Here is a 15,423-nt window from a genome sequence, read left to right as displayed (position 1 = left end):
ATGTCTGTAACAGCTACGTGTTCCGATTATCAACTGACTGGTGTACACGTCATGACTGTTACAGGTGTATGTTCAGATTATCAACGGACTGGTGAACACGTCATGTCTGTTTCAGCTATGTGCTCAGATTATCAACTGTCTGGTGTACACGTCATGTCTGTTTCAGCTATGTGCTCAGATTATCAACTGACTGGTGTACACGTCATGATTGTTACAGGTGTATGTTCAGATTATCAACTGACTGGTGTGCATGTCATGTCTGTTTGAGATATGTGCTTAGATTATCAACTGACTGGTGAACACGTCATGACTGTTACATGTGTACGTTAAGATTATCAACTGACTGGTGAACACGCCATGACTGTTACAGGTGTATGTTCAGATTATCAACTGACTGGTGTACACGTCATGATTGTTACAGGTGTATGTTCAGATTATCAACTGACTGGTGTGCATGTCATATTTGTTTGAGCTATGTGCTTAGATTATCAACTGACTGGTGTACACGTCATGACTATTACAGGTGTATGTTCAGATTATCAACTAACTGGTGTACATGTCATGTCTGTTGCAGCTGTATGTTCAGATTATCAACAGACTGGTGTACATGTCATGTCTATTGCAGCTGTATGTTCAGATTTTCAACAGACTGGTGTACACGTCATGACTGTTACAGGTGTATGTTCAGATTATCAACTGACTGGTGTGCATGTCATGTCTGTTTCAGCTATGTGCTCAGATTATCAACTGACTAGTGTACACGTCATGACTGTTACAGGTGTATATTCAGATTATCAACTGACTGGTGTACACGTCATGACTGTTACATGTGTATGTTCAGATTATCAACTGACTGGTGTACACGTCATGACTGTTACATGTGTATGTTCAGATTATCAACTGACTGGTGTACACGTCATGACTGTTACATGTGTATGTTCAGATTATCAGCTGTTTGGTGTACACGTCATGACTGTTACAGGTGTATGTTCAGAATATCAGCTGACTGGTGTACACGTCATATCTGTTTCAGCCAATTGTTCAGATTATCAACTGACTGGTGTACACGTTATGTCTGTTTCAGCTATGTGCTCAGATTATCAACTGACTGGTGTACACGTCATGTCTGTAACAGCTACGTCTTCCGATTATCAACTGACTGGCGTACACGTCATGACTGTTACAGGTGTATGTTCAGATTATCAACGGACTGGTGAACACGTCATGTCTGTTTCAGCTATGTGCTCAGATTATCAACTGACTGGTGTACACGTCATGTCTGTTTCAGCTATGTGCTCAGATTATCAACTGACTGGTGTCGCGTCATGATTGTTACAGGTGTATGTTCAGATTATCAACTGACTTGTGTGCATGTCATGTCTGTTTGAGATATGTGCTTAGATTATCAACTGACTGGTGAACACGTCATGACTGTTACATGTGTACGTTCAGATTATCAACTGACTGGTGAACACGTCATGACTGTTACAGGTGTATGTTCAGATTATCAACTGACTGGTGTACACGTCATGATTGTTACAGGTGTATGTTCAGATTATCAACTGACTGGTGTGCATGTCATATCTGTTTGAGCTATGTGCTTAGATTATCAACTGACTGGTGTACACGTCATGACTATTACAGGTGTATATTCAGATTATCAACTGACTGGTGTACACGTCATGTCTGTTTCAGCTATGTGCTCACATTACCAACTGACTGGTGTACACGTCATGACTGTTACAGGTGTATGTTCAGATTATCAACTGACTGATGTACATGTCATTATCTGTTGCAGCTGTATGTTCAGATTATCAACTGACTGGTGTACATGTCATGTCTATTGCAGCTGTATGTTCAGATTATCAACTAACTGGTGTAAATGTCATGTCTATTTCAGCTGTATGTTCAGATCATCAACTGACTGGTGTGCATGTCATGTCTGTTGCAGCTGTTTCTTCAGATTATCAACTGACTGGTGTATATATCATGTCTGTTTCAGCTATGTGTTCAGATTATCAACTGACTGGTGAACACGGCATGACTGTTACAGGTGTATGTTCAGATTATCAACTGACTGGTGTACACGTCATGACTGTTACATGTGTATGTTCAGATTATCAACTGACTGGTGTACACGTCATGACTGTTACATGTGTATGTTCAGATTATCAACTGACTGGTGTACACGTCATGACTGTTAAAGGTGTATGTTCAGATTATCAACTGACTGGTGTACACGTCATATCTGTTTCAGCTATATGTTCAGATTATCAACTGACTGGTGTACACGTCATGTCTGTTTCAGCTATGTGCTCAGATTATCAACTGACTGGTGTACACGTCATGACTGTTACATGTGTATGTTCAGATTATCAACTGACTGGTGTACACGTCATGACTGTTACAGGTGTATGTTCAGATTATCAACTGACTGGTGTATACGTCATGACTGTTACATGTGTATGTTCAGATTATCAACTGACTAGTGTAGACGTCATGACTGTTACAGGTGTATGTTCAGATTATCAGCTGACTGGTGTACCCGTCATGACTGTTACAGGTGTATGTTCAGAATATCAGCTGACTGGTGTACACGTCATATCTGTTTCAACCAATTGTTCAGATTATCAACTGACTGGAGTACACGTTATGTCTGTTTCAGCTATGTGCTCAGATTATCAACAGACTGGTGTACATGTTATGTCTGTTTCAGCTATATGTTCAGATTATCAACTGACTGGTGTACACGTCATGTCTGTTTCAGCTATGTGCTCAGATTATCAACTGACTGGTGTACACGTCATGACTGTTACATGTGTATGTTCAGATTATCAACTGACTGGTGTACACGTCATGACTGTTACAGGTGTATGTTCAGATTATCAACTGACTGGTGTATACGTCATGACTGTTACATGTGTATGTTCAGATTATCAACTGACTAGTGTAGACGTCATGACTGTTACAGGTGTATGTTCAGATTATCAGCTGACTGGTGTACCCGTCATGACTGTTACAGGTGTATGTTCAGAATATCAGCTGACTGGTGTACACGTCATATCTGTTTCAACCAATTGTTCAGATTATCAACTGACTGGAGTACACGTTATGTCTGTTTCAGCTATGTGCTCAGATTATCAACTGACTGGTTTACATGTTATGTCTGTTTAAGCTATGTGCTCAGATTATCAACTGACTGGTGTAGACGTTATGTCTGTTTCAGCTATGTGCTCAGATTATCAACTGACTGGTGTACACGTTATGTCTGTTTCAGCCATGTGTTCAGATTATCAACTGACTGGTGTACACACCATGTCTCTTTCAGCTATGTGCTCAGATTATCAACTGACTTGTGTACACGTTATGTCTGTTTCAGCTATGTGCTCAGATTATCAACTGACTGGTGAACACGTCATGACTGTTACAGGTTTATGTTCAGATTATCAACTGATTGGTGTACATGTCATGACTGTTACAGGTGTATGTTCAGATTATTAACTGACTTGTGTGCATGTCATGACTGTTACAAGTGTATGTTCAGATTATCAACTGACTGGTGTACACGTCATATCTGTTTCAGCTATGTGCGCAGATTATCAACTGACTGGTGTACACGTCATGTCTGTTACAGGTGTATGATCAGATTATCAACAGACTGGTCTACACGTCATATCTCTTTCAGCCATGTGTTCAGATTATCAACTGTCTGGTGTACACGTCATGACTGTTTCAGCTATGTGTTCAGATCATCAACTGACTGGTGTACACGTCATGACTGTTACATGTGTATGTTCAGATTATCAACTGACTGGTGTACACGTCATGACTGTGACAGGTGTATGTTCAGATTATCAACTTCCTGGTGTACACGTCATGACTGTTACATTTGTATGTTCAGATTATCAACTGACTGGTGTATACGTCATGACTGTTACATGTGTATATTCAGATTATCAACTGACTGGTGTACACGTCATGACTGTTACATGTGTATGTTCAGATTATCAACTGACTGGTGTATACGTCATGACTGTTACATGTGTATGTTCAGATTATCAACTGACTGGTGTACACGTCATGACTGTTACAGGTGTATGTTCAGATTATCAACTGACTGTTTTACACGTCATGACTGTTACAGGTGTATGTTCAGATTATCAGCTGACTGGTGTTCACGTCATGACTGTTACAGGTGTATGTTAAGAATATCAGCTGACTGGTGTACACGTGATATCTGTTTCAGCCATGTGTTCAGATTATCAACTGACTTGTGTACACGTTATGTCTGTTTCAGCTATGTGCTCAGATTATCAACTGACTGGTGTACACGTCATGACTGTTACAGGTGTATGTTCAGATTATCAACTGACTTGTGTGCATGTCATGACTGTTACAGGTGTATGTTCAGATAATCAACTGACTGGTGTACACGTCATATCTGTTACAGGTGTATGATCAGAATATCAACAGACTGGTCTACACGCCATATCTGTTTCAGCCATGTGTTCAGATTATCAACTGACTGGTGAACACGTCATGACTGTTACATGTGTATGTTCAGATTATCAACTGACTGGTGTACACGTCATGACTGTTACAGGTGTATGTTCAGATTATCAACTGACTGGTGTACACGTCATATCTGTTTGAGCTATGTGCTCAGATTATCAACTGACTGGTGTACACGTCATGTCTGTTTCAGCTATGTGCTCAGTTTATCAAGAGACTGGTGTACACGTCATGTCTGTTTCAGCTATGTGCTCAGATTATCAACAGACTGGTGTACACGTCATGTCTGTTTCAGCTATGTGCTCAGATTATCAACTGACTGGTGTACACGTCATGATTGTTACAGGTGTATGTTCAGATTATCAACTGACTGGTGTGCATGTCATGTCTGTTTGAGCTATGTGCTTAGATTATCAACTGACTGGTGTACACGTCATGACTATTACAGGTGTATGTTCAGATTATCAACTGACTGGTGAACACGTCATGACTGTTACAGGTGTATGTTCAGATTATCAACTGACTGGTGTACACGTCATGTCTGTTTGGGCTATGTGCTTAGATTATCAACTGACTGGTGTACACGTCATGACTATTACAGGTGTATGTTCAGATTATCAACTGACTGGTGTACACGTCATGACTATTACAGGTGTATGTTCAGATTATCAACTGACTGGTGAACACGTCATGACTGTTACAGGTGTATGTTCAGATTATCAACTGACTGGTGTACACGTCATGTCTGTTTGGGCTATGTGCTTAGATTATCAACTGACTGGTGTACACGTCATGACTGTTACATGTGTATATTCAGATTATCAACTGACTGGTGTACACGTCATGACTGTTACATGTGTATGTTCAGATTATCAACTGACTGGTGTATACGTCATGACTGTTACATGTGTATGTTCAGATTATCAACTGACTGGTGTACACGTCATGACTGTTACAGGTGTATGTTCAGATTATCAACTGACTGTTTTACACGTCATGACTGTTACAGGTGTATGTTCAGATTATCAGCTGACTGGTGTTCACGTCATGACTGTTACAGGTGTATGTTAAGAATATCAGCTGACTGGTGTACACGTGATATCTGTTTCAGCCATGTGTTCAGATTATCAACTGACTTGTGTACACGTTATGTCTGTTTCAGCTATGTGCTCAGATTATCAACTGACTGGTGTACACGTCATGACTGTTACAGGTGTATGTTCAGATTATCAACTGACTTGTGTGCATGTCATGACTGTTACAGGTGTATGTTCAGATAATCAACTGACTGGTGTACACGTCATATCTGTTTCAGCTATGTGCTCAGATTATCAACTGACTAGTGTTCACGTCATGTCTGTTACAGGTGTATGATCAGAATATCAACAGACTGGTCTACACGTCATATCTGTTTCAGCCATGTGTTCAGATTATCAACTGACTGGTGAACACGTCATGACTGTTACATGTGTATGTTCAGATTATCAACTGACTGGTGTACACGTCATGACTGTTACAGGTGTATGTTCAGATTATCAACTGACTGGTGTACACGTCATATCTGTTTGAGCTATGTGCTCAGATTATCAACTGACTGGTGTACACGTCATGTCTGTTTCAGCTATGTGCTCAGTTTATCAAGAGACTGGTGTACACGTCATGTCTGTTTCAGCTATGTGCTCAGATTATCAACTGACTGGTGTACACGTCATGTCTGTTTCAGCAATGTGCTCAGATTATCAACTGACTGGTGTACACGTCATGATTGTTACAGGTGTATGTTCAGATTATCAACTGACTGGTGTGCATGTCATGTCTGTTTGAGCTATGTGCTTAGATTATCAACTGACTGGTGTACACGTCATGACTATTACAGGTGTATGTTCAGATTATCAACTGACTGGTGAACACGTCATGACTGTTACAGGTGTATGTTCAGATTATCAACTGACTGGTGTGCATGTCATGTCTGTTTGGGCTATGTGCTTAGATTATCAACTGACTGGTGTACACGTCATGACTATTACAGGTGTATGTTCAGATTATCAACTGACTGGTGAACACGTCATGACTGTTACAGGTGTATGTTCAGATTATCAACTGACTGGTGTACACGTCATGACTATTACAGGTGTATGTTCAGATTATCAACTGACTGGTGAACACGTCATGACTGTTACAGGTGTATGTTCAGATTATCAACTGACTGGTGTACACGTCATGACTGTTACAGGTGTATGTTCAGATTATCAACTGACTGGTGTGCATGTCATGTCTGTTTCAGCTATGTGCTTAGATTATCAACTGACTGGTGTACACGTCATGACTATTACAGGTGTATGTTCAGATTATCAACTGACTGGTGAACACGTCATGACTGTTACATGTGTATGTTCAGATTATCAACTGACTGGTGTACACGTCATGACTGTTACAGGTGTATGTTCAGATTATCAACTGACTGGTGTACACGTCATATCTGTTTGAGCTATGTGCTCAGATTATCAACTGACTGGTGTACACGTCATGTCTCTTTCAGCTATGTGCTCAGTTTATCAACAGACTGGTGTACACGTCATGTCTGTTTCAGCTATGTGCTCAGATTATCAACTGACTGGTGTACACGTCAGCTGTATGTTCAGCCATGTGCTCAGATTATCAACTTCCTGGTGTACACGTCATGACTGTTACAGGTGTATGTTCAGATTATCAACTGACCGGTGTGCATGTCATGTCTGTTTCAGCTATGTGCTCAGATTATCAACTTCCTGGTGTACACGTCATGACTGTTACAGGTGTATGTTCAGATTATCAACTGACTGGTGTGCATGTCATGTCTGTTTCAGCTATGTGCTCAGATTATCAACTGACTGGTGTACACGTCATGACTGTTACAGGTGTTTGTTCAGAATATCAACTGACTGGTGTACACGTCATGACTGTTACATGTGTATGTTCAGATTATCAACTGACTGGTGAACACGTCATGACTGTTTCAGCTATGTGCTCAGTTTATCAACTGACTGGTGTGCATGTCATGTCTGTTTCAGCTATGTGCTCGGATTATCAACTGACTGGTGTACACCTCATCACTCTAACAGGTGTATGTTCAGATTATCAACTGACTGGTGAACACGTCATGACTGTTACATGTGTATGTTCAGATTATCAACTGACTGCTGTACACGTCATGACTGTTACAGGTGTATGTTCAGATAATCAACTGACTGGTGTACATGTCATATCTGTTGCAGCTGTATGTTCAGATAATCAACTGACTTGTGTGCATGTCATGTCTGTTGCAGCTGTATGTTCAGATAATCAACTGACTGGTGTACATGTCATATCTGTTGCAGGTGTATGTTCAGATTATCAACTGACTGGTGAACACGTCATGACTGTTACATGTGTATGTTCAGATTATCAATAGACTGGTGTACACGTCATGACTGTTACATGTGTATGTTCAGATTATCAACTGACTGGTGTACACGTCATGACTGTTACATGTGAATGTTCAGATTATCAACTGACTGGTGTACACGTCATGTCTATTTCAGCTATTTGTTCGGATTATCAACTGACTGGTGTACACGTCATGCCTGTTGCAGCTCTATCAACTGACTGGTGTACACGTCATATCTGTTTCAGCTATATGTTCAGATCATCAACATACTGGTGTACACGTCATGTCTGTTTCAGCTATATGTTCAGATCATCAACTGACTGGTGTACACGTCATATCTGTTACAGCTATATGTTCAGATTATCAACTGACTGGTGTACATGTCATGTCTGTTTCAGCTGTGGTATGCACATCGACCGTTAGACGATGACCATATGCGGAATCGGGCTTACTCCCAGTCAGACGTGCAGGACAGCATCGCCCCGGAGACCATGAAGCTCAACGTGGGCATTTCCTCCAACGGAGACGTTGATGTAGGGGAGATAAGTCTTGCTGAGATGGACCCAGAAGACATTCGGGTTGGTATTATGGATAATAAAGAAAACTGCACACGGGGATTAACCTCAATATTAGAAGAGTTAAATAAAGAAGTGGTTTTTTTACAAATTAAGTTTCAAAATATTACTCAGTGTTTTGGTCACTTTTCAACATAAATGTTATTTACAGTACTTGGTGCGGAACGATTACACTACGGCTAGTAATGGTAAATGGATAGTTTGAATGTTTACAGACAAGTTTGAAACCTGAACATATATGACGAAAGGATAATGTTTTAGGATGTAGAATGCGTTGCAAGTGAACAGGTCATCATGTTGATACTATGAGGCAAGTAACTGCAGGGAATGAACCGTATAGCACACACTTGAACATTAACTGTTCATCGCACACGTTAGATTTTACAGACGATTCAAAACTGACAGACTGAAATATCGTTTAAAGCAATCAAAGTAAAATCAAGAAACGGGAAAACGCTTGATATTTATAACCTGAAAATAGTGATTAGTGAACATTAAAAGTGAATTTTCTATTCGTAGGCGGAACTGAAACGGTTATATACACAACTTCAAATATACAAAACAAAAGCCATGCGAAAGGACAACCCACACATTTCAAAGAGAAGAGGAGGAAGGAAACAGACGCATCGTCGTTTCTCTCTCCAAGCGTTTCATCACAAACATCGCCATCATCACGATCATTCGGAGCACGAGCATGAGATGTCGAAAACTCCCGAAGAGTCTACGAATAGTGCCGAAGCTATGGCACTGACGATGGAGGAAAGAAGTCGCGGTGAAGACAGTCATGAAGGAAGATCGGGCCCTTCCGTATCTTTTAAACCTGGGCATAAGTAAGCATAAATACTCGGACCTGTGCTTCGGAACTTGCCGAAATACTCGGGAAATTTCGTCTTGCCGAATATTTCCTTGTTTGAAATATTGACGTGTATTTTAAACTGCTAACAATCGGAAACAAACGGTTCCGTTATCATATAAATTTCCCATTATCAAATGTGTCTGAAGGCTTGGGAATAGGTGTTGACAGTACTTGTTATTCCAATGTTGTCTGGAATATATTTGTCGGGTTTTTCGTTTAGATGACGATACTAAATTGTATTGTATATTTATGGTTGATGGCCTAACCGGAAGTGACTAGATCCCAGTCTCACAGACACATAGGCGTCAGTCCCATACGAATTTTGAAATGCCAGTCAAGCCACATCACATAATTATCGTGGAGAAAACAAGAGAGCGAAACTGACCCAGGGATTCATCTAAACCGAAATTTGTCAACTGATAACGAAGCCTTCTCTTAACCATTCGCCATTTCATGCCATTTCAACATTGTTGCATCAAAATGGCGGTGTTCGTTGTTTGGAACTGTAGTTGTTATTGTAACGTTTATACATAAAGAAGCATATTGGAGGTGTTCATTTAACTTGTTGTATTGTTATATTGCTATGAAACTGTTTCATATCTAGCAGAGTGACATGTGAAACATGATTGTCACAATATGTTACGGTGTGTGGGTATTTTGCTATATTCTGAAAATGACCATGATACTACCTTCATTGCATATTTCATCCCAAATGACTTTGTCAACAAAGGTGGTTTAGTACGAAAACATCATTACATCGCTTTTATCGTTTCATATACTCATGTATAATGATTTAATGCTATCCATGCCACTGCTGGTCTTGGCCGAGCTGGTGTGTAATATCCACTCACGATAAGGGATGTGTTGTTTTGCTTACTAGCCCCAAAAGTGTACACGTAAGTGGAATTGTCCGTCATGCTGTGTAAGTTCGTAGTGGTTCCTATACTAAACGTGCTAAATGTGCCAAAATTTAGTTGGTCTAGTTTGTCCTCCAATGTGTTTGTTTATGTCCATACTATGTACGTTGAACTATGAAAAGAGGAACATTTTATGCGGTAAATAAATGTACCCTTTCTTCTGGGTAAAGGGCGTATTTACTTACGGATCCATGATTGTTATGTAACCATTTCCATTCAAACTGATATGTCTAGTATCGTTCTTCTTTTTATATTTCGTTTCTCATATTTTCTTGTCCAACAGTCGTATGATGACAAACTTGGATCGCGAATCACCCATGACAAGTTGTTATATATAGACACGTTTGTGCTGTTGTGCTCAATCGACAGGTTAGACCATTGTCAGAGGCCGATTAAGTGAAGCATCTCCTTCAGGGTGATGCTGTCGCATCTACCAACCATGAATCATTTTGATATTTCATATGTTTTGAGATGGGTAAGGGCTATAATAGATTCGAGGATACATTTTCTTGTTCAGGGCTTTGCTGTCTCACTTATAAGCCCGGAGTGAGACTATGTATCAGGATCTCTTTTGAAGAAAGCGTTTGTGAAACATTGTTTCGTCAAGGGCTATGCTGTCTCGTTTTCAAGCCCTGGGTGGGAATTATGACTGGTGAACTTCGAACACGATTGACAAGCATATTCGTGACACGTTATTTCGTTCGGGGCCATGCTGTCTCACTTACCAGCCCTGAACGAAACTACGTATCATTAATATCTGCCGAGAATTGCAATTTGTAGACACATCATAACATTCAGGGCCATGCTGTCTCACTTACTAGCCCTGAATGTATATTTTGTATCTCAATTTGTCATTTATGTTTTTGAATGAGCTATAGTCCCGACTCCAAAGAAAATTGAAACTTGTTTTGATAGGTGAGGAGGTGTAGTGTCTAAGAAATCAGGTATAAAGACGCGACTTATTGCTGACAGCAAACTCTACCTTCGTCCTGATCAACAATGTGTTGAGATGTTGATATACATGGTAAGGGCTACGCTGTAATAAGCCCCATCTCAGGAGTAGTTGGAAACGTTGTCACATTTTAGCTATATTTCTGTTATTGGAAATACGTCTGTGGTTAACACGGGAAATGTAGTTATTCGATAGCCCCCATTGCTGTAAGGATCATGGAAGTTGGTACGACGACAGAAAATAAGAGTGTAATCCTAGTGATTTCAGCATATGTCATATGTCAGAGGGATTCCCTTCAGACAACCCAAGTAAAACCCAAGAGGAGGACAACTTCAGTATAGGGTGTCGACGTTACTGGCCGACCCAGGGTAAAGACGCCTCCATGATCAACCAAGATCGTGCATCTTTAGCATGGTCAAATGCTCATGAGCAAGACAGCGATCTTGGTTTGATTCTCCTGACTTGGGACATGGCTGTGGTATGATACTAAAAGTTTATAGTGTCAGATATGGTTGGGGCAGCGCTGTCGCTCTCATCAGCCCAGGAGATTATCGTAATTATGTAGCTGGTACATGTACGTCCACAATTTGTGACGATGATTCCAAGCAACATGAATATACATTAAAATGTGACAGAGTTACAAATTGTTTGTGATAACGTAAGCCCCACACAGGGATATTTATTATGATACACGCATCGAATTTTGGGCGAAGGATAACGTTGCTTAGTCTAGTCATGGGTAATAATTTTGGTTATGTGACACTGTCGACTGGTAACTCCTGTTTCTACCCGCAGCGAGCCTTGTGCTAAACCTTTGTAGACAGGAGACCAGTTCGTACTAAAGTGTCAAGAGAGTTATTCTGCCGTGGAGAAAGGTCAGGGCTGAATTCAACATGGTATAACCAGCGTCCGGCCTGTGCTGTCTCCATTACCAGCCGCAGAGTATGGATATAACGTCTTGAATTCGGATAATGTATTGGCATCTATTGACTCCTGTTTGTTTATGGTCTCGGTGTTGTTTTTATCCTACTCTTGTTGTCATGGTGATTTTATCAAGTTTCCATCATACGAAAGTACTTCTCGGACATTCTTTTGATGACCATGTAAATTCTAAGAGAAACATTATTACCCATGTATATACTACTGAAACCACATCATAAATGAAACTGAACTACCTAGCCTTTCTAGCTAACTTAACTAGTGAGTGTGTATCAATGCCTTTATTTTCCTGTAAATAGCCGTAGTTTTCGCAGGGTCCAAAAGGAAAGGTTTAATGCAATTCTTATTGTATGTGTGATTTTAACAACCGACCCTACTGACTGTCGTTTTCATTTCATAGAAACCATAAACAAGTCTGTTTTATTGAGAATGTGTATACCATGTTCATCTGTGTTAACGTTGCAAGCAAGGATAAAATTTCACTGCATAGAATACAAGCATTATTACTGTGGTAACTAAATCATTGAATGTTGCGCTTTTGTGGTGTTTATTTCGAGTTCCATAGTTTATGAGATAATTTTTCAAACTGGAAATAATGCATTTAACATCACGTCGCCATTCATTCTAAACTCCAGCGATGTGACCAGTGTATCTAGAAAAATGAATAGATACATATTTCGTATTCAAGTGTCCCTAGCACATGCGCTCATCTTCAAACCTACGTATAGGTGGGTTCAGCGTTTACGGAGACAGACTAAGCTATGTAATTCCACATTTCCTGTTCTGGTTCATGTCCTGCCAGGATGGAGGTGTGCTGGTGCCCCTGTTACAAAATGACTAGCCCACGCGACATTTTAAATAACTGTTGTTGTTTACGAAATAGAAGTTGGATTCGGAAATCACTGAGGGTTTACATAAGGCAGATGTTGTACATATTCATTTCTAAGGTCTTTCATAAGTTATTCTAGACTATTTGTCAAAGGCCGGTCTTTATGCTCAGCCACGTGAATAGGATATTATTTTATTTATATTCGTATGTATTTAGTTGAATTTGAAATAGTTTATTGAACTTATTCATGAATCTATTTATTGGATAATGTTATCTGTTTTGTTTTCTTTTAAAACTTTACTATGGTTCCTAATTCCTAGGAAGATATTGATGTAATGCATGTCCAAGGAGGGCTCTAGTTGGTGGACAATTAGGACTGAACAACATGAGCGATAACTCCGAAAGTTTACTTTTGAAACTATAACATACGGCGTATATATTCTGAATGATATGGCACAAAATTAGAAATATTTCATACCAGCACATTCATAACATCGTGATATATTCATATTTTCGTCTTATTTTAGATAAATAATGCCAAAATATAAAAAAGATGAGCAAAAATATTTTTGAAAACAGAAAACTCATCGTCAGATGCCAAAAGTTGTCAATTTCATACAGATAACATAGTTTCAGTGAAAACGCCACACATGGTATTGCAATCAATCAAATTAGATACGCGGGTAATAACCGGACTTTGATGATTTTTCTGATGGGGGCTGTGCTGTCTCGCTTACCGGCCCTTATCCAGTATATCTCATGAAGTTCTGGTCGTGCTTATCACGTGATTTATCATCGAGAGGTTGTATGCTTCTTCAATCTGTGTAAATAACATGTTCTTTTCTTGAGTGTCATTAGATTTCATTCTTTCAAGTTGTCAGCGACATGGCATAGCTTGTGCATTTTCAGCCATAAATTATTTTGTCCAGGATATTTTGTCAGCCGGGGTTGAAATTTCCTACACACCGGTACATTACAACGATGACGAATCACGTGACCTGCCATAATGGTCACGAGCCAATTAGAATCGCCAGCTAGATCTGTTAACGTTTCATTTTCATGCCATTGCAAAACTGTTCTAACTATTGCACAGTATGTAGCCATGCAAGGAGAATATGTAACGATTTGTAATAAAATTGTAAATTGTCTCCCTTGTTCAGTGTTTATTCCAGTTTCCACGATATGTTGACTTGAGCTTTTGTGTTACCAATTTTTAACCGAACCCTTTACTTTCAAAGGTCGGAGCATTATAATAATTTGCCTTTGATGCACCTTGAACTGTCGGTAGAAATCCAGTATGCAGTAGACAGTGCCACAAGTTTCAGCATAGGTAAAGTACATCTTCAGACAACAAAACATTAGATGATAAACAAATTAACCTGCCACTGCTCTGTGTTAGAGACACGCTACTACATGCATGGTCACGCTAGGGCTTTACAATGTCAGTCCTTGAGAAATAAAAGTGGCACCATGTTTGTTTAATTATGAGTCCCCCTGTAGGTCGCTAATCTACCGTGAACAGACGAATAACATGTTCGGTTAGCTAACGCTTCACTTGTGTGGTATACATCACACACACATCGGTGACGTTATGCACACGTGTGGAAAGTTCAGCTGAACGACACCACTTGGAGCACTTCTATGTCTAGACTTCAAGTACACCACCCACTGTGCAGTCTCTGATAAGCCAGTCAGCTAATCTACCAAATCTGCATGTTGAAGTTGGTATGGAAAGGTCTGTGATTATTATTAATATCTTTCAGGTGAAAAACGTATATCCTTCGATAGTCTCAGACACTTGAGAGTTACAATACATAAATAAAAACCCTAGTATCAAAAGTCCGCATCCATCAAATATCCAAGTTTCATTCACTTCCCGCACCTGGGTTGTTTGCCTCAATATATTTCTCTTCTGTAGGTAAGTTCAGTTTCTTGACGCCACGTTTTCCATTTATGCTGACGATTTCAGAAGTGAAAGTCAATATCATGTGGCGGTTTCAAGTTGACTGCTTGATACAGCGACTGGCAAAGCGTGTTCGCTCCCTTTTTGTTTACTTTTGCCGGTTTTATCCATTTTCCCGTAGGCAACAACACATCTTCATTGAAAAACGTGAAGCACATCAGTCATTATGACACTCTGATACCATGTTTAATTGAGGCTCTCCGTAGGTCGCTACTAGACCGTGAACATACTGTTAGTTATGCCACGTACGTATCCTAAGTATAGTCAGTATAGACGATATGGCGTAACAAGGTCACAGACTGACCATATGGGATCGAACATAAGCCTTATTGTATGTAGAGGCTTTATTACCGGACACTGGAAGTTGGCACGTGGCATGTCGCTTGGAGCGTCAATCGGCATTCCTTAGTTACAAATGACGGTCACTAAGGACGAACAGATCAAGCTGTGACGCTTGATTATCTAATTGTACCT

General features: G+C 40.0%; 1 protein-coding gene across 1 annotated transcript in view; it reads left to right on the top strand.

Moving 5' to 3' along the window:
• LOC124132186 (probable G-protein coupled receptor 158) overlaps nt 1-14,134 on the top strand; it is a 102,496-nt gene extending 88,362 nt beyond the window's left edge. The window contains exons 9-10 of the mRNA XM_046495957.2: nt 8,317-8,496; nt 9,013-14,134. Of these exons, the coding sequence (XP_046351913.1) occupies nt 8,317-8,496; nt 9,013-9,327 (495 nt within the window). The 3' untranslated portion in view covers nt 9,328-14,134. The remainder of the gene's footprint in view (nt 1-8,316; nt 8,497-9,012) is intronic.
• The last annotated feature ends 1,289 nt before the right edge of the window (nt 14,135-15,423 follow it).

The sequence above is a fragment of the Haliotis rufescens genome, unplaced genomic scaffold (genome assembly GCF_023055435.1).
Source record: "Haliotis rufescens isolate VD_foot unplaced genomic scaffold, xgHalRufe1.0.p SCAF_4, whole genome shotgun sequence".
In the NCBI taxonomy this organism is placed as follows: domain Eukaryota; kingdom Metazoa; phylum Mollusca; class Gastropoda; order Lepetellida; family Haliotidae; genus Haliotis; species Haliotis rufescens.
This window is presented reverse-complemented; position numbering and strand designations above follow the sequence as displayed.